The sequence below is a fragment of the Ailuropoda melanoleuca genome, chromosome 5, assembly GCF_002007445.2.
Source record: "Ailuropoda melanoleuca isolate Jingjing chromosome 5, ASM200744v2, whole genome shotgun sequence".
In the NCBI taxonomy this organism is placed as follows: domain Eukaryota; kingdom Metazoa; phylum Chordata; class Mammalia; order Carnivora; family Ursidae; genus Ailuropoda; species Ailuropoda melanoleuca.
This window is the reverse complement of record NC_048222.1, coordinates 113,370,871-113,397,355: the sequence shown is the minus strand read 5'-3', so window position 1 is coordinate 113,397,355 and position 26,485 is coordinate 113,370,871. Positions and strand designations below refer to the sequence as shown.

Below are 26,485 nucleotides of genomic sequence, written 5' to 3'. Positions count from 1 at the left end.
CACAGGACAACAGTTTGCTCCCTCTGCCCCTAGTAATTCTTGGGAATCCCTACAAATCTATTTCCTAGTGGTTTCTGGATGATGAGCCAAGGCCCCGGGGGATTGGTGGTGGTGGTGTGTGAGTGCACGTGCACATGGTGTCTATGTGTGTGCAAGTGTGCATACACGCGTGCAGGAAACCTCGCTGGATCCCCACCCTGGCGTGTGCTCCGTGGGAAGCCTCTGGAGTGAGGGGGATGGAGAGTCTTCCCACCGTCCTGGCATACTGTCTGACTTACTCAGGCCAAGTGGCATGTGACCTAACTGATCACACCAGAGCTGGGGTGAGTTTGACTAACTCAGCTACCATGCATGTTCTTCTCTCTAGAAGTTTCCCTGCAAATTACCCCCAAAGGGAGGAAGCACAGTGAGGACCATCCCAGAAAACACCAGTGAGTTAGATACTTCTGTATCTTCAAGGTCTGCTAGTGGATATTCTATGTGGGGGTGTGGCACCCATTTGCTGAAGACTCAGAGGTTTCTAAAATGGGTACTTTCAAAATTTTTGTTCTGAGCTGTTTCCCTGACGGAGCAAAATCTGAGATTACTAGTTTATCCACAGATCACTCATCTGCAGGGCTGTCTGCTCAAGACACTCTCTACGGTTATCTGTACGGCTGCAGTCTGCTGAGTACCATACAGAGCAGTGAGCAGAAAGACCTAATTATGCCTTTCTAGGAACTGACACTAATGGATTGTTGATTGATTGATGGGCTGCCTCGTGATGATCCTGATAACCTGAGCGGTTTCTCTACAAATGGTGTTAGAAGGACAGTCATTATTTTATATGAGATCATGGTCATAAAGCTTGCAGTTGATAACTCAGTAGTACTCATGATCAATTAGTGAGAAGAGCACGCAGTTCTGGCTCAGGACGTGAAGCACTTCTGGTAATTGAAGAAGAACAAGGTAATGTCAAATGGTTCAGGATACAACCTACAGCCATAGGGCCTTGGAGTCTATCTGAGAAAGGCGCTCTGTAGATATTTTTATGAGGATGGTCCAGTGGCACTAACAGGGACCTGTGATGCGTCTGTACAGTGTGTGCTCTCACGGGGAGGTGCTGGGCGGATGGGGAGAGGCAAACCGGCAGCTGCAGATACATCCATTCATTTCACCCTCACAAGGGGTGGTGAGGTGGATTTTACTGGAACAATTTTAAAGGAAATTAAGGCCCAGGGATGTGAAATTGAGTTGGCCACAGCTACCGGCTCAGCGGGCAGCCAGGATCTGAGCCCAGATATGCCTGATGTCAAAGTCATCTGGCTTCCCCCCAAGCCTGGATTCTCTCTTGGGAGGGTTGTCTTCACTCATCGTAGATGAATATAATATAAAATAGTAACAGCAGTGCCTATGGTATCACGCAAAAAAGGGAAGAGTTTCCTTTAGGCTGTACCAGCACCGGGGCCTTCGGTCTGTGTCATTTCCAGGGCCTCTGCAGGAGATGCTGCACTAGGAGGTGCCGGAGCCTTTTCTCCAACTCCCCCCCACCTCCTCCACTGCCATTTCTGCCGCTTTGGCTCGCTGCTGCCTTCAATCCCCCATTTCTGCTGTGTAGTCCAATATCAATAATGATAAATAATAAATCATCGATCCATTTCCACGAGGCATTAGTCTCCCTCCTTCCTTGCGGTGGGGGACAAGTGTAGCATTTGTGGCCCTGTCCCATGGGGGAGGGCACAGAGTCATCCCAGAGGAACTGGCTATGGGGAGGCTCGTCCAGTGGTACCTGGGTTCAGCTTGAGGATCCTTGGAAGAATATATGTATTTTCTCTTCATTAGTGGAAAAATACAAAAATATAACCCAACAGAGCCTCCTCTTTTAACTATTGCTATTGTTGAGTTCTCTAAAATTCTTCAGCATATTCATTCATTCATTCAATGAATGCTTATTGAGTCTAACCATATGCCAGAAACCGTGCTGGATTTTGGGATGTGAAGACGAAAAGCCACAGTCCATACTTTTTAAGGTCCGATAAATTCAGTGGGGTGACAGACCCTTTCTTAAGAAATTGTAACAGAGAATTGCTTCGAAGAAGAGAATTCTAAAAGGAGCACCAGACTCTATTCTGCTTGGAGTAGGAGAGAAGGCATCTCAGCGAATACGGCAGGTGAGCTGTTCCTGAAGGATACACACGACTTGGCAGGTGAGGGAGAAGCGTCGGGGGACGTGTGTCTGGAACTACGAGCAGCTTGGAGATGCTGTGTCAAGCACCAGGTGGGAGTGGTTAAAAACCAGAAAGAGCTACGCTGATGCCAAATGCTTCCTGATTTGTTTAGATCAGCCAGTCGGAGATTTTAACCCACAGGTGATAAAAATATTTTGAGCAAAACAGTGACAAGATCAGATTTCTGTAGACGGTTCTCCAGGAAGCAGGGCGAGGACATACTGGTGGGGCTCGAGGCTAGAGGCAGAGAGTGCAGTGGCAGCCGCAGAGAACGCAGAGGAAGCGAGGATAAGGTCTTGAGTTACAGTAGCAGGAGAGGGAAATGGGCCATGGGCAGGTGGTTAAAAGGCAGACTAAACATTCAGTGACTGTTTTGCAACAGAGGGAAATAGAGTGGAAAGAAGACAGGTAATCCCAACTTACTGGCATGAGCACTAGGAAGTAATTTTTTTGTAAAATCTGTGGTCACTAATTTATCTAATAAACCGATACACTCATATATAACAAATGTAACACAAATGTGGCATGCAAAAAAGAAAACACTCTTCAAAGTTTTGTACCGTGAACACTTGCTGAAGCAAAGTGTGCCATGCAAGGCCATAGTTTTCACTGTAGTAAAAAAACACATTTTGGGCAGGAGGGATGCCGATACAAAACGTATGTGGAATTAGTGAATTCAGTCTTCAATGGCATGTCAACTGACTCTTTTTGTTTTTCCTGATTTTTAAATTTTTCAACCACTCTTTTTTTTCTTGCCAAGAACACAGTTTAACTAGACAAACAGCATTTTATCTTTTCATCATTCTCTGGGAATTGTCACTCTGCTATATTTTTTAATATTCGAGCATTCTTCTCATTCTCTGAAAATTCTTATTTCTTATAGTATGTTTCAACAGTATCTCCTGCAAGGTTATCTCCTCTGTAAGGACACAAATTATAGCTTATGGAATTCTGTGCTCTGAGTTATCTTGGTTTCTTTTGGATTTCTCTTTGTTTTTATTTGTTGCAGTCTCTCTCTCTTAGATTTAGTGCCTTCTCATAACTGTCTAGCCATCCTTGCTTTCCACTCCTATTTACCAAGGAAGCATTCTGAGTAAGTGTGCATGGGTGGGGCTTGCAAGGGGAAGGGACCTTGTTACAGGCCTAAGACCCCAGCAGGTGGCTCAGGATGGAGAAGGGGATCTGAGGGGCCTAAATGTTCTACGGTCTACCACCAGAAGTTCTGAGCACCACTACTCACCCTGGCCTTCCTGGGCATCTGGTGCCCTACATCTTGGGGATCCCCAGGGTTCTGAGCTAACCTTCTTGTTTCTTATCAGCATCTTCCTTAGGAGGCACTTACTAGATTTTGTCTTTCTTCACTTTGCTAAATGAATTTCCATTCATCTGTCACCCAGAATTTGTTGGCCTATTGTAATCTTTTCTCCGTTCTTAGTGCCCATACAGGTTTTTATTTTTTATAAACCCTTTGATGGGACTTTGTTAGGTAGCAGAGATAAAACTGTGGGTTCAGTCTTTCATGTGTAGGCAGAAATCTCAAGTTGATTCTAGATGGTTCTTTCACCAAGAAAACCAGTCGCAATGCCCTCGAGTTTCAGCCACTTCCTATGGGCATGCTTTAACTAGATTTTTAGGTACACACTATTATTAGTCTGGAACAATGAGCTTTCCTAGCATTTCTCTGCAGGCAACCAGTATAACTCTGTAGTCCAGTATTAGAAAGACTATTTGGCCAAGGCAGGAACTCGATTTAGTGCCTCTATTTCAGTTTTTCCTTTTGGGATAGATATTCCTGCTTGCTTCTGCTGCCCAAGAACATTATGAAGACAGAACAAGATACTGTAGGTGAATTATGCTTTGAGACCTTAGGAAGAATGGCCAATCACTGGAATCAAAGAATTCCTTTCTGCCAGGAGAGAGCAAGCCTCAACTCCTTGAAAGAGGATATTAAGATTTCGTACTGCTTTAATAACGGATTAACATTAATTATTAAACTAAATGTTCTTTACAAAATATGTTTCTGCCTCATAATTTCTAATAGAGAGGGGAATCTCATTTTTTAGCATTCAACTTGTTAACCAATTAAACTAAATCCCTAATAAAACATCTGGTGCTTAAATATTTCAGTGACAAGTAAAACAGAGACTGGTTCTAAAATATTCAGGTGAACTGGAGCTATTCTTAGGTGATTATCAGTTATTTCCATTAAAATTACATGAGGGATACATGAATGGAGCCACACAGGGTACCCTGCCCTAGAATGGGGGTTCACTGAGAGGGATTTGCTTCCTCAATTTGGGACCAACGGCTCCGAATGTGGTATTTGGCAGAACCCTCATTTGTTACATGGAGATAATACCACTTCCAAAAGATGTCACAGGGCTTTTTTTTAAAAAACTACTTGCCTGAGAAGAGAAAGTAAGGATATATGCGGTATCTACTGGAAAAATAAAAAGCATTATAAATACACAAATATCATATGAATAGTGGTTGGAACTAAACACCAAACTGTGTATTCACATACATATCAAGACCTAAACACAGACTTCACACCCACAGCCCTATCTACTGAAGAAGTCCAATGCTCTTTTGGAAGTACGGCTTCTCGTTGCCTAGCATCAACATTACAGCAGAATCAAGAGTTGCTCCGCATAATATTTTGGTTTATATGACATGTCACCATCACTACCATTTTAAAAATCACCACTGAAGGCTCTATTAGAGCCAGGTGAGTGGCGCTGAAGAGCTTCTGTGAGCAGACGGTTGTCATATTCTGGGTCCAGGGTACACTGTGTGGTGGGCTCCTAGGGGAACCGGGGCTCTGGCAGTGTTGTTCCCGCCATCTACACACATTGTCTTTCCATGCACTCATCCAACTCGAAGATGGGCAGATGCGGCATATCCTAAAACCCTCTCCAGTCTCAGAGAATGTGGCGGTGGGGAGAAAGCTGGGGCACAGTTCCTTCCTAGTTGGCTTAGAGGCACTAGAAGGGGAAGGGTAGCAAGAAGAGTGCGTAAGTGAGAATGCCAGATCTTGACTGAGTCTTTCCTAGTGGGACTTGGGAGGGTGCCAAGAGGGAGTCTAACTGTAATCATAGAGTTTAGAACTGGAAAAGATTTTAGAAATCATCTGCTAGGGGTGTCTGGGTGGCTCAGTTGGTTAAGCATTCAACTTTCGGTTTTGGCTCAGGTCGTCATCTCATGGGTCATAGGATGGAGCTCCATGTCCAGGTCCCCACTCAGCGGGGAGCCTGCTTCAGGATTCTGTCTGCCCCTCCCCCTACTCACACACACACTCTCTCTAAAATGAATCTTTTTTAAAAAGATTTTTTTTTTTTTAATTTTAGAGAGAGAGAGAGAGAGAGAGAACGTGAGAGAGAGAGAGAGCACAAGCAGGGGCGAGGGATAGAGAGAGAAGTAGACTTCCCGGTGAACAGGGAGTCCGATGCAGGACTCGATCCCAGGGCCCTGGGATCATGACCTGAGCCAAAGGCAGACGCTTAACCGACTGAGCCACCCAGGCACCCCCAAAATAAATAAATCTTAAAAAAAAATCATCGGCTAGTACAAGTGCCTATTTGACAAGTGAGGAAATGAACATGGAGAGAGGCTAAGTGACTTGCCCAAGGTCACATAGCTAATTGGAGGCCAAATCAGGACTAAGGCCCAAATTTCCTGCCTCAAGCTAGTGGTATTTCCCTTATATCATCTTACCTCAAGTAGCTCCAGTAATGTCCTGGTAGTTGCATTTTTTTTCTTCCCTGTACCATTGACTTTCATTTCTGAAATACTCTGACTTACAGTACCCTGAGACTCTGAATTTTCAGAGCCAATTCTTATGTCATTCAAAAGGCATTTTCAGCTGTTCCTGCTTTCTGAATCTTTGAATGATGGAATTTCCTCATGATATGCTTTAGAACTGAAATGCAAAGAGAAATGTTATCTTACTTGCCCTCCATGCTACTCAAATATCGAAAAAGTGCGGACCTGTGAATTGTGTTTCCTGCCATCAGCTGCCACCTCCTGCTGAGATCCATGTTCCGTGTGACAATGTCTGGCAAAATGCAGGTCTACTCAACAGCCCTTTCCCCAGCCCACTCTTGGAACAGCTGCTGAGCTGCGACACTGAGCTCGAGCCAGACAGCCCTGGGAAAGATTCATCAAGCTGGAGATGGCGCTCTCAACAAGTGACTTAGAACATCTGAGACAATCTCCCAGAAATGGATGGATTTGGTCTGCTGGCTGGGTTACTCTGTTTCAGGAAGACAGGTTTCTTCCACCTGGATGGCGTGTGTCATGTCCAGACTGAGGGCTCCAAGGGGCAATATATCTGGGGTGTAAATTGATTAATTCTCTCACAGGCTGTTTGTAAATCTACAGGTTCTCAACACTTCCTGTCAGAGGCAGCAGACGCACAAGACAGAAAAACCCTGGCAGCCTGGTCCTGAGTGGGCTTTCTTGGATTGGCAAATGTTTTTAATCAAGAAGAAATTTTTTTTAACAATTTTTTAAAAAGATTTTATTTATTTATTTGAGAGAGAGGGAGTGAGAGAGGGAATGAGCAGGGAGAGCAGCAGAGGGAGAGGGAGAAGCAGGCTCCCTGCTGAACAGGAAGCCCAACATGGGGCTTGATCCCAGGACGCTGGGATCATGACCTGAGCCGAAGACAGACGCTTAACCGACTGAGCCACCCAGGCGCCCCAAGGAAAAGTGCTATCGCGGAAAATCTGGTGGCTTGTGGATTGGACAGTTGCCATCTGGGGCATTTGATGACCAAGGCATGTGCTTATCACAACGATCTTTCCTCTTCAGAACAACTCTCTCTCCGCTGATGCTGTCACTGAGCTGGTGAGCTGGATGGCTCAGAATCAAGGGGGTGACGCTGCTCCGGGAGCCTGGCACATGATGAGACATGGCACTGATTGTGGGGGGCAGTATCGCCATCTGCAAGTGCTTTCTTCTATACAGAAGTAGTCCACCTATGGCTTAACTATTTTCTGAAGGAGAGAGGAGAGTGGGGTCTAAACTCTTACAGGCTTGGCTGATGCTACTGTCTGCTACAATGGAATATTCCCATAAATCAAAGCAATCACCTTTCCCAGGCTAATGCAAATCTTATGGGCACCAAGGGAGATCATTTTCATTGCTGGTTCCAGCCAGCATATTCATCCAGAGTCAAGGGTAGCTACTTTGCCATCTCAGGCTTTGATGCAAGTCACAAAAGCAGACATGGCTACTTACTCTTGTCCTCTCCCATAAACAATGGAATACTTCACTTAGATGTGTTTATTTCTGGATGCACCAGCATATTTTGCAGTCACATAAAACCTGGAAATTGCTGCTTTGCAAATATAGCAGAGCACAGATGCACATTTGAAACAGAAATGTAATGCTCACACCAGCCCTCCCTTTTCTCTCTCTGTTGTCTCAACTCAGACGTTCAAAACTGGATTCCGTGGAAAAGTCCTGAATGTATGGTCTGCCTTGTTTTCATGTTCAGGCAGTGGGCAGAGCAAAGCTAGGGGCATTTAAAGCTTCTGGACATGGATGTCCTTAGTGCTTCACCAATTGCTCCCTAAATAGTAAACAAAGAACTTAAAAAAAAATGAGTGAATGTCCCCTCTGGCCTAATTTTAAGAGAACGTGTCTTTAGCAATGAAGAATTCGCAGAGAGGCTTACACTGAGTCCCTCAAATCAGAGAGAGCAAATCATTCCAGAGACTATACACGAGTCTCTGAATGAACTTTCTGGAAGTTTTTCCCATAATTAGGATGGAGTATGTGTCCCTGGAGGGCTCCTCGGGACTACAGGGAGAGCTGTTGGTGGCTTTTTTTTTTTCTATAAATGCCTCCCCTCCCCTCCCCCCCGCCGGCCGCAGTTTCAGCTATGCTTTAGCAATTAGTTTTGTCTCATGAATGCACTTTGAAGAGTATGAGCATTTTTTTTTTTTCAAAAAGGCTGACCTATCTCTAGGTTCTTTCAAAAGAGACCATAGTTTAGTAGCCTTCTGAGCTAAGAATATGGTCCCTCCAGTCGAGGTCATCAGGATGTTCAGAAACTAATTCTTTTGCTCTCTTGTGGGACTCTTCCTGACTGTTTCTACTGAAGAGGTATGGACAGCCTCTCCCACCTCTACCCACTGCTTTGCTCCCCATTCCACTGCTGGACGTATGATGGATATGAAGGGGAACCTGTTCCAAGATTCCTGACTGCGTCACCCACCTTGAGATAATAAAGAGGAGAGAGAAGGAGAGGGAGGTAGAGAAATTGGTAAAGAGATTGTCTGAGGAGAGAGTATGGTCCTGCTGAATCCCACCCCTCTAACAAAAGGGGCGGGGCAGGGCTACCTCCCACACCCAAGCCCAGAGAGGAGTTACTATGAGGGTACCCTGGAGGCAATTCTGAAATATGTTCTTCTACGTGGGACTCAGAGAGAACTGACTTCAGCCTTCGAAGAGCTAAACCAGACTGTGGACTTGGGTCTCTTTGCTGCCTGGAGGGTAGAGAGAGGAGGCAGATGGCCTGCATGAGGTCAGAGGCCAGACACAGCTGCTGGAATGGAGAGGACTGTTAGGACAGATGACGTGTGAGAGTCCAGAGCTGGACTGGGCTCAGCTTGGGCCCTATCCAAAAGAGCCTAGAGGGTAAGGGTGCTTCAGCAGACAGCAGCTGCGAACAGACTGGGGATGTACTGGGGAGGCAGGGGGCCCTGCCAGTACGCAAGAGATCCAGCTGTCTGAGGCATGGGAATTACAAGGAAAAGGGCCCTGCAAAAAAAAATCTGTGTTTGGGACCTGAAGGGACCTTTAGAACTGTCAGTTACCTAGAAGTGAGCAGAAAATTCCTAGGCCTGCTGGAATTTTCATCCAGGGAAGGGGAATATTATACCCACTCAGTACACTTAAAGCAGCAGTGAGGCAAAAATAAAGATGCATTTTAAACACATCACACATCGTATTTGCGGAATACACTGGATGCACTATGCTTCCCCCAAGGATCAGAGTTGATAGAAAGTTAGCGAAGGAAGTCTCCTGGAGGAATCCCATACCACATTTCATTTCAACTGGCCGAGTACATAATAATTCATGCATGCCGCTTAACTTCTGTGAAATCTGAAGACCAGATCTCCCAGCGGCACACATTCTGGCATGTGCTCAGAAGGTACGGAGGTAGCTTGCAGGTGTCTTGATCTGACCCATCTCCATGTCTCTTTCTAGCTCACAGCTCCCTCCACCCCTCCCACCCTCCACTCTCCACCCTCCACCACCTGGACTGAAGGCTGGCTTTTCTGGTCAAAGGTAGAAGGAGTAGCAAGTGGGTATGACCGAGAGACTGCTAGAGGGCTGTGGAGTGCAGTGACTCCATAAAGCAAACGGGCAGCTTCCTGAAACAATAAAGGGAAGGTTTCAGACCCTCCTGAGCGGACGTGGGGTGGCACAGAATGTTTCTGGGGGGAACTAATAGCGTCTTCTCCTCTTGTGTCTTTCTCTACCGCCTGTCTGGAAGTCTGCAAACACACAGAGCTGTTTGTTTAGCTGTGTTTTTCTTTGATCCTCAGGAACTTTCCCTCCTCCTGAAGCAAATCCAATTGCCTGCAGCCCGGGCCTGGGGAGTGAGACGGCAACATCTGTTTGGGTGCAGTTCGGCGTGCCCACAGGTAAAGACCCATGAGGGACATCGGAGCGCTCAGGCACATGCCCCCTTGCACCAAGGTGCAGGGCAATCCCTGTGCGATGTGGGACTGCCATGTGAGGCTGTAAAAGGCAGAATGTCAGACACATGCGAGACAATGCGGATGAGCACATCTTCCTCCCCAATGTCAGACTTGCAACAAGTCTGGGTTTGCTGTGTAAGTGCTTTTCTTTTTTCCCTTTCCTGAGAACTGGAGATGATCCTTCCATGCCAGATTTTTCCATCCTCACTCTGAAGGCAAGCTGTTCTCCCCCCCCCCCCGCCTGAGTGCTGAAACGACTTTCACATGCATTCGATCGACCACACACCAACGTCATTTGCCAGACAGGAGGAGCAGAGGTAGGGATGAGCACGCAAGGAGGAACGACACACATTTTGATCTTTCTGAGATTCAGGGAAAAAATGGGGAAAAGGAATACTGAAAGAAGGGAGCAAGCAAGTGTGTTTATTTTTCTCCCCTTGTTCATCCTCGGAGCATACTGCAGCTAAGCACGGGGCTCTGGAGCCGGACGGTCTGAATTCCAACTCCACCTGTCACTAGCTGGGACCTTGGGCTGCTTTCTTTAATCCCTGTGTGCCTCCATCTCTGCATCAGTAAAATGACAATAAAAATCCTATTTCCCTTAGAGGGCTTAAAAGGTGCCGGTACACAGGTGGTGTGATGTATTTGTAGCTATGGTTATTTCCTCATTATCTAGTAATTTCCTGGGTCTGTTGAGATGTGAGGTGGGAAAGGATAACGTGAAGAAAAGTTAGGTCCAACCTCTACCGGGTTACTTATCTGTGATTCGCAGAAATATCGCACACCAGCTACACTTAATTCTCCATGCACGTTATTTTTAGACAGCATTAGAGCTGGTTCTAACGGTCTTGATGAGAAGTTGAATCTTTTCACCCATTTATTCACACATCTGTGTCTGTTCATTTATGGATGAGTTATTTGAGTTAGGGCACTAGGCCATTTACAAACTTGTAAACAGCAAAGGATTTTCTTCTTAAGGAATCTCTATAGCCATTTGGTTGGTGACATCAACAATTAATCAGAATGACTGCGTTTGGAATATTCTGTTAGATCCCAATAAATAAAACTAATCAGAAATAAATGGGCTAGGAAAAATAGTTTGAAAATAAACTCAGTTTCTGTATTAAGAGACTGATCTTTCTAGCCATATTCCTGGATGCCATCAGTCTTCCGACTACAGAGGTGGCCTCAGGCCTCTTGTTCCTCAAATTTACCAATATCTTCCTCTACAATGACCCAGCATTTTTCCTTCTGTCGAACAGGAGCCCCCTGCTTCAAGATTAGGTTGGACACATCTATTGAAGGCCTGCCATGGCCTAAACACTCTGAGTCTATTTTAGGCAAAAACAGTTTTGAGATTACGGATTACATGGGTGCAGACCATGATCCTGTATTTCATTTTTGGATGTATTTTAGCCCCCAAGTTATGCCTTTCCATTTGTCAGCTGGGCTTTATGGAGATGTATGAAGTATGTATCCTCTTTTAAAAATAAGGAATCTCACACATAACACATTTTCTCTTGAGAACGAAATAATATTTTATGGCAAGGAAAATGATCTGTTTTTGATTTGGGTTCTTCTTACGGGCTCGACAAAAGCTATGCCTTCAGTGTTTTCAAACTGCTGGCAAAATTTTATCACTTAGACCATGAGCAGTGAAATGTCCGATGGTAAGCAAAGATGTCAACAAATGCAAAAGTCACGGGACAATCTTGTACCCTGAAAAGGGGACTTATCATTTGACCTGTATCAGCCATTTACTCTTCTGGGCCATGACTCTCTCATGCTAAAAATTAGAAGTTTATCAGGGTGAAGATGAAATGACTTTTAAGGTTCTTCTGTCCTGAAAGTGACTAGGACTCTAGGTCTGTGCTCTTTGGTACGGTAGCCACTGGCCAGCCACATGCGACCCCTCACACCTGAACTGCAGCTAGCTCAAACTGAGATGCTCTGTCAATGTAAAACACACACCAGATTCTGAGGAGTTAATACAAAAGAAAGAATGCAAAATATTTTGAGCACATTGGGTCAAATAAAATAGATCATGAAAATGAACTTAACCTATGTGTTTTACTCTGACTCCAGAAAATTCGAAATTACATATGTGACTCACAGGATATTAATACTGGACAGCCCTGCCCTAGACCTTCAAAACAAAGGGCTGGGAATTTTTTAAGGACTTCGAATGTTTTAAGTCATTGTTTCAATATTGTGGTCATTATGTCTCTAAAAGTCACGTTTTCAAAGTCAAAATTCTTATCCACCCAAAACTAATAAACCGTGTGGGGAGAGATAATTTGCCACCAAGTTCCTCTTTTTTTTTTTTTTTTTTAAAGATTTATTTATTTATTTATTCGACAGAGATAGAGACAGCCAGCGAGAGAAGGAACACAAGCAGGGGAGTGGGAGAGGAAGAAGCAGGCTCAGTGCGGAAGAGCCTGATGTGGGGCTCGATCCCACAACGCCGGGATCACGCCCTGAGCCGAAGGCAGACGCTTAACCGCTGTGCCACCCAGGCGCCCCAAGCACCAAGTTCCTCTTAAAGTTACTTTCTGTTGAGGACCTTGGGAAGTTCTACAGTCATTATACTCAACATTCAAACCCTATGGTAATGTCTCAATTACCCCATGTGAGATTATCAGGAAATAACCAAAATGTTATTAAAAGTGATTATTTCCAGGTGGGGTGCTGAGTGATTTTTGCATTCTTTTTTATTCTTTTCTTCATGTTTCAATCTTTCAACAGTGAGGTCTGTTGATTTCTTCATCAGAAAAAAAGCATATCTTTACATTTCAGGCTGAATAATTTTACAAATTCTACAAATATCACAAATATGTAAAAAAGAGACCAACTTAAAAGGAAATATCCCCAAAGGCTTTAATCTGCTTTTCTCCATTTCCAAATTTTCTGTAGTGAATAGGTTACTTCTTTAAAGAGAAATAATACACCTAATTTTAACATCTCAATTTCCACCCACCCTTTAAACCTTAAACCAAAATTAATTTGCATGCTGGTTTTCTTAGACCTCCCGAAGGTTTTCTCTCTCCTGTGTAAGACTAAAGAGCAGGCAAGAAGAAAGGGGAGTGGTAAACAGAAGGGGGAATGAACCATGAGAGATTATGGACTCTGGGAAACAAACTGAGGGCTTTGTGGGGGGGGATTGGGATAGGCCGGTGATGGGTATTAAGGAGGGCACATATTGCATGGTGCACTGGGTGTTATACGCAAGTAATGAAATCATGGAACATTGCATCAAAAACTAGGGATGTACTGTATGGTGACTAACATAACATAACAAAAAAATATTAAAAAAAAAAAGAGCAGACACTTTAGGTTTTAGCTTCAATCTTGATGCTAACACAGCTATTTAATATCTTTATAACTACCATCAAACAGAACCAGAGTTAGAGTATGTGCGGAGGATGGCGAAGAAATCCAGGGGATAGTTTAATATGCCACAATGTATGGGTTAGGCTGGACTGTACAAACACCCATCTAAAGGAATGCCGTTTCCATCCGAGTCCTGCAGCAACAGCGGAGAGCACCCCCCTGCATGTAGCCCGGACCAGCTCACACGGCCATGTGCACAATTTGTCTCTATCCCTCTCTTTCTTTCTTTCCTTCTCCTTCTCCTTTCCTTTCCTTTTCCTTTCCCTTCCCTTTCCCTTCTCTTTTCTTTCTTTCTTTCTTTCTTTCTTTCTTTCTTTCTTTCTTTCTTTCCTTCCTTCCTTCCTTTCTTTTTCTTTCTTTCTTTCTTTCTTTCTTTCTTTCTTTCTTTCTTTCTTTCTTCTTTCTTTCCTTTCTCTCTCTCTCTCTCTCTCTCTCTCTCACACACACACACACACAGTGTGTGTCCTAGCCCAGTCCCGCTAAGCCTCCCATGCAGTTGTTTTTTTCACTTGCCCTTCACCAGACCAGACCCAGCACCCTACACACTTCAGGTACCCACTTCTTGAGGAAAAGTGTCTTTTTCTAATTCCCATCTGGTGACAACCCTGTGGACGATGGCGCTTCTAAGCAGAGCAGAACTTACTGTTAGTAGTAAAGATGACTTCTCCTTCCTGCAGGGCGGGGTCTGTATCCGGGACCACCTGCAAGGCTCCCACCGTCCGGACAGCAGGATCCAGAGTGACTGAACTTTCGTTTACAGTCGTGTCGCTCGCGCCTGTGATCTGGTTGGTGGGTGGGCCTCCCAGAGATCCATCGAAGTCGGTGGGCAAGTCATCCATGCAGTCGGCGTTGGGCTGATACGAACAGAAAAGGATCTGTCCTTAGTGCTTGTCATCAAGTTAGAGATGAAAGGTTTACAGCCTAAGTATTTTGTCTCAGTGGAAAACCAAGTTTTTTACTGTTTTCCTCCTGAATCACTTAAAAAAAATATTCCATTATAGTTTCTGTAACTAACATGAAAACATCTTCCAAAATTTCCTTTTCAAGGATTCCATTTAGATCTAGATATAACATTTTCATTCCAGGAGAAGCAATATTCATATATTAATATCATCCTGGGGGGGGACAAGGCATTTATTTATAATGATAGCCCTTATCTATAATGTTTACTCCTCATATAGGAAGTAGCTGGCAGCTGATAATTACCCCTGAAGACCCATGCATTGTTTGCAAATGCACTGATGACAGCAGAGTAGGGGAGGGGCACAGAATCTGACTCATGGCGCACTGTTTAGTAGAGACACACACAAAAGCACAGGGTGAGGCTGTTTCTGTTGTGGCGGTGTGTAAACATGAGCTAAAAACCAGCTGTAAAAAATAACCTATTTACTTAACAGGCAAATTGATCATAGGTTTGTCAAATCCTCTAAATTGAAATTTTAGAATCCTAAAACTAGGGTGATGCCATCTAGTTTAATGATCCACTCATTGCAAGACTTCCCCTCCCTTCAGGTCCTCATCCTCGGATCTCAGACAGCCTCACTTGAATAACATGAAAACGGGGAGCTCTCTGCTTTCGGGGCAGCCTGTGTTGGCTAGATTTGTTACACTATTCATCCTATCATTGGGCAAAATCTTACCCTTGGCAAGGTTTTCTCTTTGGTCTTAATTCTGCTATTTAAATTATATTGACTATATTTATATCTCTTCCACAAACAGCTTTTAAAATGATTTTCAGTTGTTGTGCCTCTTTCTAAACTCCAAAATCATTTCAAAAAGATGGTGTTGCAGAGACACACGGTCTGGAGAAATATGAAGAAAATAGCCAGGACTTAAATTCTTCTTTGCTTGATCTAACCATCAACATTGCCTTGAGTGATGACCATTACGTGGTTTTGCACTCGCAATGGACGCAGATCAGGACAGGCAGGATCAGGGGAGGAAAATTCTGGATTGGCACTGATTGAATTAACATCACAATGGCTACACTGTGCTCAAAGTTCACCCAAAGGGAAAATCTATAACTCATGGACTCACGGGGAGCACAAAGCAAGAAACCCAAAGCGGGGGACTCTTGTCTTACTTTTCCACTCTCAAACCAGTCTCCCAAGCTCCACACCTGGGTTTCCAATAGTCAGCTGGAAATTTCTATCAATCTCATAAAAAACTCAAATTCAGATCATTTCTTCTATCTCTGTATTTTCTCTTCGTTTCACCTTCTTCATCTCTATTGGAAGTGAGCCAATTCATTGAAACACAAGTTATCCAAAGTCGGTTCACTGAAAGACCAACCCTCCGTATTTATTAAACTTAGAGGTCGTAACACTGGACATGAGCAGGTATGTTACGAACTTTTTCTCCCCATTCGCAGCCTTCCTATTTCCTTCATAGTTTCTTCCCTGGTATATTTCATTCTCTACTTTCTCACCACAGCACTTTTTTAAAAAACAAAACAACTAAAAAAAATGGGGCGCCTGAGTGGCTCAGTCAGTTCAGCCATCTGCCTTTGGCTCTGGTCAAGATCCTGGAGTCCTGGGATCGAGTCTTGCATTGGGCTCCCTGTTCAGAGGGAAGTCGGCTTCTCCCTCTAACCATCACCCTCTCATGCTTTCTCCCCCTCACTCTTTTTCTCTCTCTCAAATAAATAGAAGTCTTAAAAAAAAAACCCAAAATGTATGATTCTTCTTTTCTCTTAAAGAGTGAATTATAAACTCCTTAGTGGGGCAAAATAGGGTCTCTACACCCTCACCTCAGCCAGCTTTTCTGGCCTCACCTCAGCCTTTGAAACACAGACCATATATTTGCTATCTCAGCACTTCCCCTTATGCTGTTCCTCTGCTCAGCCCCAAACATCCCCACCCCCTTTCCCATCCCCAGGTCTCAAACTAACTGTGATGAATTCCTAACCATCCTTCAATTCCCAGGCCAAATGTCACCTTTTCTAAGTAGTGTTCCCTCCCAGGTAGCATCTTTGATACTGTGACAGTTTGTAGGCATTTTTCTCTCTCTGTTACCGGGCTTATCTTTGTCTCACTCTACTGGTCCACAAGATTTCTTCTCCCCCCCACCCAAGTTTTATTCAGATATAACTGACATGTAACACTGGTAGTTTAGACAACAGGATGATTTGATACACACATATATACTGGACAATGATTAACACATAAGTTTGGTCAATATCCATTACCCCATATCATTAGAAGTTTATTCTTGTGATGAGAACTTTAAAGACCTACTCTCTTAGCAACTTTCAAATATACAATACAGGACTGTTACCATGCTGCACCTTACATCCCCAGGATTTTTTTATCTTATAATTTGACCAACCCTCACCCACTTCACCCCCACCACAACCCCCGGCCTCTGGCAACTACCAGACTGTTCTCTATGAGCTCAGGTTTTTACGTTCCACGTATAAATGAGACATGAGCTTTTTAAAGTAAAGCCACTACATTATACTGATCTTGAATTCCAAGCCCTATGCTCAGTAAATGTCAATTTGAATATTTTATCTGAGTCTCAGTTTACTGCTGTGAGAAGCTGGGAATGTTAGTATCCACCCTAGATCAATGAAGGGAGGATTTGACAAAATGCTTTTAAAAATTGTCAAGTTCTGTGTGAAGGCAGGGTATGCCATTCAAGGGTAGAATATGCCACCCCAAAATGTGCCATTGACATAGGATTATTTTACAGTTAAACACAGTCAAGAAGAAGCAGATAAAGAGATGTTCTCTGCCCTCTTCCCACCTTATTTCTCTTGACAAAATACAATAAAAAAGATACCCACTGTAATGGGAACTCCATGATCTGTAAGCTGTGCTTTCAGGTCATAAATTTGTAAAGGTGGCCTCCCTCCTTGTACCAGGAAGAGAAGAACATTCTTATCACCAGAGTCTGGGAGTTGACACCAAAATGGATCTGTAATAACACACCTTACTACCATTAGTTTCCCTCATATATGTACTTTCCCATAATTTACTTCCCTAGAAACTCAGGGTCCTTTTCCTTTGTCTTGTCACTTTTCTAAAAATTTTTCTTTCGTGAAGATGCTCTATATGTCCAAGTTCTACACCCCTTTGAGATACTCATCCCTCGGTGCTCCCATGTGCATGTGCAATGCACATGTAAATGTCTAGCTCTTTTTCTCTCTCTCTTTTTTTAAAGATTTTACTTATTTATTTGACAGAGAGAGAGACAACCAGTGAGAGGGAACACAAGCAGGGGGAGTGGGAGAGGAAGAAGCAGGCTCCCAGCAGAGCAGGGAGCCTGATGCGGGGCTCGATCCCAGGACCCTGGGATTACACCCTGAGCCGAAGGCACACGCTTAATGACTGAGCCACCCAGGTGCCCCTAGCTGTTTTTCTCTCAGTAATCTTTTGCCAGTCTTATTTACAGGACCCCGGCTGGAGAACCTAGGAAGGTAGAAGGGAAAAACATGTTTTTTTCTTCCCCCACAGTACATAAAAGTACTTCTAAGCAAAACTGATTGTGTTGGGGTGTCACGGAAGAAAAGATTTCACGATGAGAATACGCTGCTGGTTGGTCTTTCATCCAGAAGCATCTGAATGCAGTCACAGATGCAATAACAACTGACTTATTTTTCAAAATATTGACTTCTTTTGTCGATATTGTTCCTTTGTTTTATCTCTTTTCTTTTAAAAAAAAGTTATTAATTTTGATGCAGAATGTTCTCTTTTACTTTGTGGACTAGGAGGAACAGTATTATATCCTTAACAGAAGGGGAAAAGAAAAAGAGCTGATTAGGTCATTGAGAATGTTAATTGTGGCATACATGGATAATTTGGCTTATATTTAATAGATCACAACTTACAGAAACTCAGTTTATATCCACTCTAAGTGGTTCATCAAATAGAAGAATATTTTGAAAAGAAACCCAATTTATAGAGTTTAAGAGAAATTACTGTCACAATGTTTAGCAGAGATGACAAACACCTTCTGCAAGTGAATACGGTATAGGTATTCAAATTCAGGTGAGCACGGGGAAAACTCCTCAAATAAACCAATCTCTAAATAGCCAGGAACTCGGGAATACCCCAGCTACATGGGATTTCTATGCAGTAACTATCGTTCTGTTCCTATCAGGACAACAGCGATAGGAGGTGTTTGCTGTGATACGAACCACCTGGCTGTCATGGTACCTTGTAGCACTCTCTGAGACCTGTGTTCTGTTGTCTACAAAGACACGCCTAGACCTGACTGGAAAGAAAGGAGGGTGAAGCACTGTTGTGTAGATAAAGGGATGAGAACACTTCTGACAAGAAAGGGCCCCCTGCCCCTTTAAGGAGCAGTATTTTATTTCTTTCTCTCTCTTTTTTTAAAGGTTTATTTATTTGAGCAAGAGAGAGAGATGCGAGAGAGAGGGCACACAGGGGGAGGGGCAGAGGGAGAGGGAGAATCCCAAACAGAACTTGTGATGCGGGGCTCGATCTCACGACCCTGATATCATGACCTGAGCCGAGATCAAGAGTAGGATGCTTAACTCAGTGCGCCACCCAGGCTCCCCAGTATTTATTTCTCTTGGCAAAATACAATAAAAAAGATACCCACTGTAATGGGAACTTCATGATCTGCAAGCTGTGCTTTCACTCCTTAGCTCATGTGAGAGAAATCCACTTACAAAATGAAAATGTCCCCAGTTTCCAGCTTTCAACTGACAGGGATTTGCCTTAGAGCACAGGTGTGTACAAGGGTACTCAGTTAAAGACAACAAAACCAGAACTAAAAACGAGCCAAAAAATCCATACCACCTGTATCTGGACAATTTAGTTGACCAAGATTACAACCGAGTCCTTGGTGAGCGAGCACTGTTCAAACGAGGATCAGCCTGAAATTCATAGATCTGATTCTGTGACCGGCAGCCTTCAGACCCCAAAGGGCAACTAGGCCACAGACCTTGACCGAGCACTTGGCATATGAAAGGGATACAGAGATAACAACCAGCAGGCACCAATTGTTAGAGACTGACAAGCTCTTTTCAATTTTCCTTAAGAATGGAATATAAGGAATTTAGAAAAAATATAAAACAATATAAAACATATAAAACAATCTCTTCAAAAATATAAAACAATCTCTTCAAGCAGCATACAAAGGCTTTCAGTCAGCTCTAGGAAGTACTTGCTAATTGAGAAGGTGGTGAGCTTGTCCAGGGACATGGAAAGTTATACGAATGCAATAAAATATCATCTTTCTGGTACAGTTCAGGCATAGTGCTACCCAATGGCGAAGTATGGAGTGGAACAACATCCCAAATTCCTTCCAGATCCCGACTTCAGTACCATTCTCTAGGACAAAACCAGAAAAGCCTCCAGGAGGCTTGGTGTTTCCCGAGAAGTAGAACACATGCTTTCTTCTTCCTGGAGGCTGTTTTGTTCTCTGGGTCAAGCTCAGATGCGTGTCATGCTCTTGTTCAGCTAGACTTATGAATCCTTAGTAAAATCCAAAAGATGCTACCCATGTTTATTTTTCTGGAACTCAGGTGTGCTAAGTAAAATCCTATCCTCCATACTGGTGGGCGTGGAACCATGAACAAAATGCCCAACTGCTAAAAGTGAAAATGTTATTCATTTTGGAAATAAGCCCAAGGGCCACGCGATAATTCTATTTTTAAAACAATATCTTTTTCTAAACTCATTCTCAAGTAGCTCCTGAGAATTCGTATCTCCTCTGGAAAAGTCTGAAGTCAAATGCTATTTAGTACAAAACTTAACTACCAGGGGCAGTTTGGTTTCATTGTCCTGACCAGGAAGCACTGGAGCTTCGGAAATACCCTGAGGAATAGGAACTGGGTCAAATAATGTGAATGTCTACCTTTCACTGTAAGGATTCTAAAGACGTTGGAGACAAAAGACAACATACACATATGCAAGCACACACGTACATACATTCCCCCCTCCCCATATGAACCAGGTGCAGCCAGAAATGTAAAAAGTGCAAACCCTGAGTTCAATTTTCTAAGCTCCCAATATCTGGTAGAGAGGTTGGGTTCTCACTAATATTTCATGTTCGCTGTAATTGATTTTCACCTTGAATGCATTACGCCTTTACAACTCTAGTCTGAAAATTTAATGCATTGCCTTTCAAAATCTAGCTCAAAGCCATGGTCACACAAGTTGATTTGTGTTTGGTGTATCAACCATGAAAAACAGCACACAGCTGGCGTGGACGCAGCTGGTACCGGGTAGAATGCCGGGTAGAAAATTCAGCCAATGCCTGACCTCCGAATGCTTCCGGTGTGCCCTCTCCAACAGAGCCACTCTGCGAGTCCTAGGATAATTAGCCCTTTGGCATTAAAGGAAAGCTTTGATATCTGATCCTTTCTTCTTCAGTGATATCTTGGGACCCTTAACATTCTCTCTCTTCTCTGCCATGAGCGGTGAGAAGCGACAACAGCGAGCCTGCGGCAGAGTGGGGGGGACGGGGAGGAGGGTGAGCTCCGTATCCTGTTTGTCTAGTTGCTTTCGGACAGCGCCTGTGTTTGTCCCACATCCCTGTGCAGCCCTCGGATCTGGTGGCCCGGCTTGCTTCCGGCCTTCACTGCAGCAGCTGGTGCCTCACCAGCCACCTGCTGGTGGGCTTCGTGTGCATACGGTCCTGGGAAAGCACTTCCCTGGAGCAGCGAGCCGGCCAGCTGGTGGGATTCGCTTTGCACTGGGGGAGAGGCTAAATGTCATAAACACACAACTGAGGGCACCAGCGGGATGGTAGCGCTAGAATGAAGGGGCTCTGGCTCTGCTTTCCTGTTCGGTCAAGGTCTCTGTGGAGACCTGAGTTGAGCAGGGGCTCGGGGCCAGAGTCCCAGTGGCTGGCTTTCCCTCCCCTTCTTCCCTGTTCAGAAGAGCTCCTCTTCTGGGCAAGCTAGGCGCAGGGCAGCCTCAGAAAGCACGGCACGCAGATGCCCTTGCAGACAGTGCGTGAGTAAGGACACAGGAGGCGAGCAATGGGCAACTGGGCCATCCCCCCTCTGCCGTGTCCTGCCTGCGCTCACACCTGGAGCCCAGATGAGAAGCCTATGAGCTTCTCGAGAAGCAGCATCTCGAGTCACAGGCGTGGATGTGGTGAGAGGGTCGTGATGTGCTCCTACTGAGAGAAGTGAGAGGAGAAATGTTTTCAGACATGGGTGTCCTCTTGGGGCCTCAGCGGATGACACCCCTGCTGTGCAGATGAGGGGTCAGAGAAAATCCACGTGTGATGTTTTCTCCCTGCTTTGGGGGTAATGCAGAAAGACACACATTACGATGCTGTAGGCTGTGCTGTGCTTACCGGGATCCCTAGGGCTTTAAGAATGTTCATCTTGCACATGGGACAGGTGCGATGGTCTAGAAGCCAGGGGTCAACACAGGACTTGTGGAAAAGATGCCTGCAATGAGAACCATACATCTTAGAGCGGCGGTAACTGCAGAGACGACCTAGTCCACCACAGCCCAGAGACTTGTCCAAGGTCACTCGACTGCTCAGAGGCAGAGCCAAGACTCAAACCTCCGTCTCCTAGCTCCTGGGCCAGGGAGCTTCCTCATATAGCCTGCACTGCTACAGTCGGAATTTGTCTGGATCCCAGGACTGTCCTCTGTGATTCACAACTGAGTCTTCCAAGTTTCAGAAAATGTAGAGAATGAGAGACTTTTCTCTTTCTCAGTAGGAAGAATGCTTAGCGGAAAGAATGTAAGCAGGGAGGCTGCATAGACCTTTGAGGATAATTTGACAGAGGCTACTTGCAAATAAATCCAAAGTTTCTTTTTCCACAGTCAGAAGACAACTGCAAAATAAAGGCTTGTTTCCATTAATATTTGGGCTATTACACAAAAGGGCAGAAGAGCTCCTGGAAGCATTTAACAACACAGATGACATTTTATGTTGTGATGGCTGCTGGCTGTCAAGTCAGAAGCTGGAGTGAGACGTCCTGCAGCCTTTACTGTTGGCACAGCTGATGTGCTCAATGCCATTGCCGCTCTCACGCACCAGGCCCGGGAGCCTTCCCTGCGAGCCCGCAGAAGCGGGGCACTCAGGAGGGGCAGGAGGGGAGCCTCCTAACTGACCTTTCACTCAGCTTGGCTCTCAGGGGCAAAGAGATCATCAGGGACTGCTCGAGTCAGAAGCTTTGCTTCTCACTCACAAGACTCCTGACCACAGGCAGAAGCAGTCAGAACTTCCTGCTTGGGGCAAGAAGAGAGGGAACGGTCTGTCTGAAGTATGAGGACTTTGCAGGACATCCCGTCTGTGCCTGAGCTCGTCCTCAGTGCTGCACTATTCCTGGAATACGGTTACTCTCTCTCTCACCTTCGTCTTCTTTCGTAGTAACAGTTCTAATCGTTTACTTTGTGTTAGAGGGCTTTAGGCTCAAATGCTTCAAAGGGACCCTGAAACAAGGGAAGAGGGCAGGAAGAGCCAGCTTTTAAATGGAAATTGAGAAGAAACCCACGTGCTGAGGCTGGGGATAGCTGTATGGTGGACAGGATTAGGTTGGGGATTAGAATAGGAGGAGAGGAGCAACCTGCACGTGTCATCATGTTCCCAGATGATCGTTTGGAATGCCCGCAGATTTATTCCTTGGAAGATACACATCACACTCATTTGTTCCTACATCCATACATTTGGCCAACAAGTAACAAATGCCAAGGATCACGCTCAACGTGGGGAATCAGCGTGGTAATGATTTGGTTTCTTCCCTTAGGGGGTATAACAGGAGGAGCAGATGTTAATAAAATACTAGAAATCAACTACTCAGCGACAACAGTGCGAAGTATCACATTAGAAGAACACGGGGTTTGGGGAGGCTTATAACTGGGAGACTTACCTAGTTCGGGTACTCAGGGGAGATCTTCCTGAGGAAGTGGCAAAGCGAACACTTGAGGGCTACACGGACGTTATCCGCATGGAGGGGAGGGGAGAATAAGGAGGGCATTCTAGGCAGAATGATGGACTGGCACGAGAGCCCCGAGCTGGGCACAGGCAGAAGTGAGGGAGGGACTAAGGCAGGATGAACCCCCCCACCCCCCCAGAAGCAGTGCGGACCTCCCCACGTTCGGGCTCTGCGCTCGGGGAGCAAGCTTGGAATCTGAACGTGCTCAGCAGCTGGTGTTCCTTTGGGAAAACTGCTGGACATCATGATCCTTCTGATTGGTCTGGGGAGGCAGCCTGTGCTGCGTCTCCTGCACACGTGCTGGTGTCAGAATGACGGGAGGCCACCCAGCGGCTGTCTGAGCCTCAATAAGTCTCTTCTGATCCCCGAGCCTCAGATACCCCACCTGGAAGCTGGAGATACACCTACTCATGCAGAGAGATCTTCCCAGAGTCTCCAGTCCACAAAAGCTGGTAATTATTCTCGAACGCCCCTAGGCATTCCGCTCTGTGCACTGGTCATTCTGACATCTCTGTGATGGTTAGTTCTGTGGGTCAACCTGGCTAGGCTGCAGGGCCCAGTCATTCAATCAAACCCGAATCGAGGGGATGTCACAGATCTGGTTAACATCTACAGTCAGTTGACTTTACATAGAGGAGATGATCCTAATTAATCGAGGTGGGCCTTATCTAATCAGTTAAAGGCCATAAGAACAAAACTGAGGTTTTCTGAAGAAGCAGAAATTCTGCCTCCAGTCCGCAACACCAGATTCTGCTCGAGTTCCTAGCCTGTAGGCCTGCCCTGCAGACTCCTGACTTGTCGGCCCTATAATTGTGTTAAGCCGATTTCTTAAAAAATCAATGCCTTGAAAACTCTCTCACATATATATACATATGCTATATAATATAGTACAATACAGTGGGATTCTTTGGAGAACACTGACCAGTACATCCCCTAATGAGAATATAAGGTCCATGAGAGCAAAATTCTTGCTTGCCTAATTCATTGTTGTATCCCCAGCCTCTAGAATAGTTCCTGGTACAAAGGTGATGCTCAAGAAATATTTGCTATATGGATGGATACTTATCCAGAGACCTGGTACTCCTCACTGCCTACCACCCTCATCAAGCCACATGGCCTCCCTCTAGCTAAGTCTCTTTCACATGCTCTGCTTCCCTTCTATTCTCAAAGCTTCTCCCTCACTCCTAATCTTGTTAATGGTCTTTATTATTAAAATAACTTCTCAACTGCTCTCCAAGCCACCAGCTTTTCCTGTTCTTTTCATCCCACTCATCCTTGCCAGATTTATCTTCCTAAAATACAGCACTGGTTGCGTCACCCCGTTGTTCCATTCTGTTCTGTGCTAGGAGCTGGGTACAAAGATGAATAAGACAAGGGCCCTCCACCAATGCAGGAGCACAGGGCTTCAGTGGGTCCCTCTGAACTGCAACAGAAAGGCCACTGAAAAGCCACACTCCTGGATCCATTGCTTTCTGGCTGTTTGGTCTTGGGCAAGTCTTAATATCTCCAAGACTCAGCTGCTCACCTGTGAAATTTTCCTCAAAGTTTGGAGTTTGCAAGTGAATGAGTCCGTGTGTGTGTGTGTGTGTGTGTGTGTGTGTGTTGGGGTAGAGGGGATAAATAATAACCACAAGGCTTAAAACATGACTCCTGGCCCTCCTTAATTATAAGCTACCATTAATCTTATTCATACCACTGCACTGCATCTTGTTTTTAGATATATTATTACTCTGACTGCTACTTTTTAGAATATTCTTTTAACATTTTAACAAGTAAAGGCAAATTTGAAAAAATCAAAGGGAGAATAGGGCAAAAAATCCAAGTGCTAAAGTGACACAGAGGGCGATCGTGCTGATTATTAACTAACATTCATTTATTTCTAGCCCCATATTTCTCGTGTGGACCATCAAATATGAAGACTGCATCTTTATAATTGGGATTGCAAAACAATTCTTCCCTCCCCATGGAAAGAAAAATAAAAGTTACTAGGCTCAATAAATAAACAAAGAGATAGGGAAAGAATCCAGCCTTCAGTGAGATGCACCAATGGCTGAGTAAACATCTCTATGACAAAGTCAATCTCAACTCATCCTGTTTGTACCATTCACAGTACAGCATTGTTCCTTTCCCTGTTATAACAAAGGCTGCGGGAGAAAGTCCATATTGAGGAACAATGGGACAAGATAGTCTATCTCTTAACAATCCTGGCAAGCTGGAAATACAACAGAGGATTGACCAAAACTCTTCTCCCTCTTAAGTCATCAAAGGGAAGCAAATGTTTATGAAAAAGTTCTTCAAACACCTGACAAAAGATGATGCTGAACCGTATCACGATGCTGAGCTGATTATGAGTAATAAGTTCTCACCTTTTTTTTTTTTTTAGCAGTAATGACCCAGTTAAGCTCATTTCCACATTTATTAATTCTTTTTGTTGTTGTTGTCCTTTTGCCCATGTGTGGGACACCCTCTCCAATTAAATAGCGTTTTCTTCTCCACATGGATGAAGAATGGAGCCCTTCTGGCCTTTCTATCTCATTCGTTTTCATGGGCTTTGTCAGATCCTGACATTGACAGTGAAATTCCGTGGCTTCCTTGTAGCACCAATACAAGCTGCTTCATTCCCTTCAGTGACATGGTTATCAAAGAACACGAGTCTCTCAGGGACCCAGGCAACATGAACTATTTAAACAGGATGCATCTAGTGCTTCTGTGGGTAGTCAGGATATTTCCTCAGAGCCTCAGAATCTTATTTGTAAAGTTGTCAATGAAGTCAGAGTTTTTAAATTAATAAACACAAATTTAATTTAATTAATAAATATCAACTGGTTACTGAATGCCTACGATGTACCAGGCATGCTGTATACATTATTAGTTCATAACAGCTCTGTGAGGTAGAAATTATTATTCCCATTTTACGGAGGAGTAAGCTGAAGCTCGTCAAAGTTCAACTCTCCAAAGAGCTAGTCAGCTGCCGAGGTAGAGCTCAAACCCAGTCAGACAGTCAGTGGTTTTACCTAATTCTGCACTCCACGACCCTCCTTCCCCTACTGACTGTCGTGGGTGGGGGGTTGGGGTGGGGTGGAGGAATTCAAACTGTTACTCTTTCCCAATGTATTTTTGTGGTTCAGCTTTAAGGAGGCAGTATCTTAGTTACATGGGTTGGGGATCAGGCAAAACCAAGGGGACAAGTGATCTGCCTTAAGTGTATTCACTTGGCTCCAAAAGGGAAAAGCTGTCAAACATTGGCCTCATCAGGGCTATACTTAGTATTAGTTTGCTTGATTTACTTGGGAAGA

At 44.6% G+C, this 26,485-nt stretch overlaps 1 protein-coding gene across 1 annotated transcript in view; it reads right to left on the bottom strand.

Annotated features, from left to right (window-relative positions):
- Positions 1-26,485, bottom strand: part of RNF150 (ring finger protein 150) — a 261,007-nt gene that overhangs the window by 45,420 nt on the left and 189,102 nt on the right. The window contains 2 exon segments of the mRNA XM_002926991.4: positions 13,956-14,166; positions 21,593-21,689. Of these exon segments, the coding sequence (XP_002927037.2) occupies positions 13,956-14,166; positions 21,593-21,689 (308 nt within the window).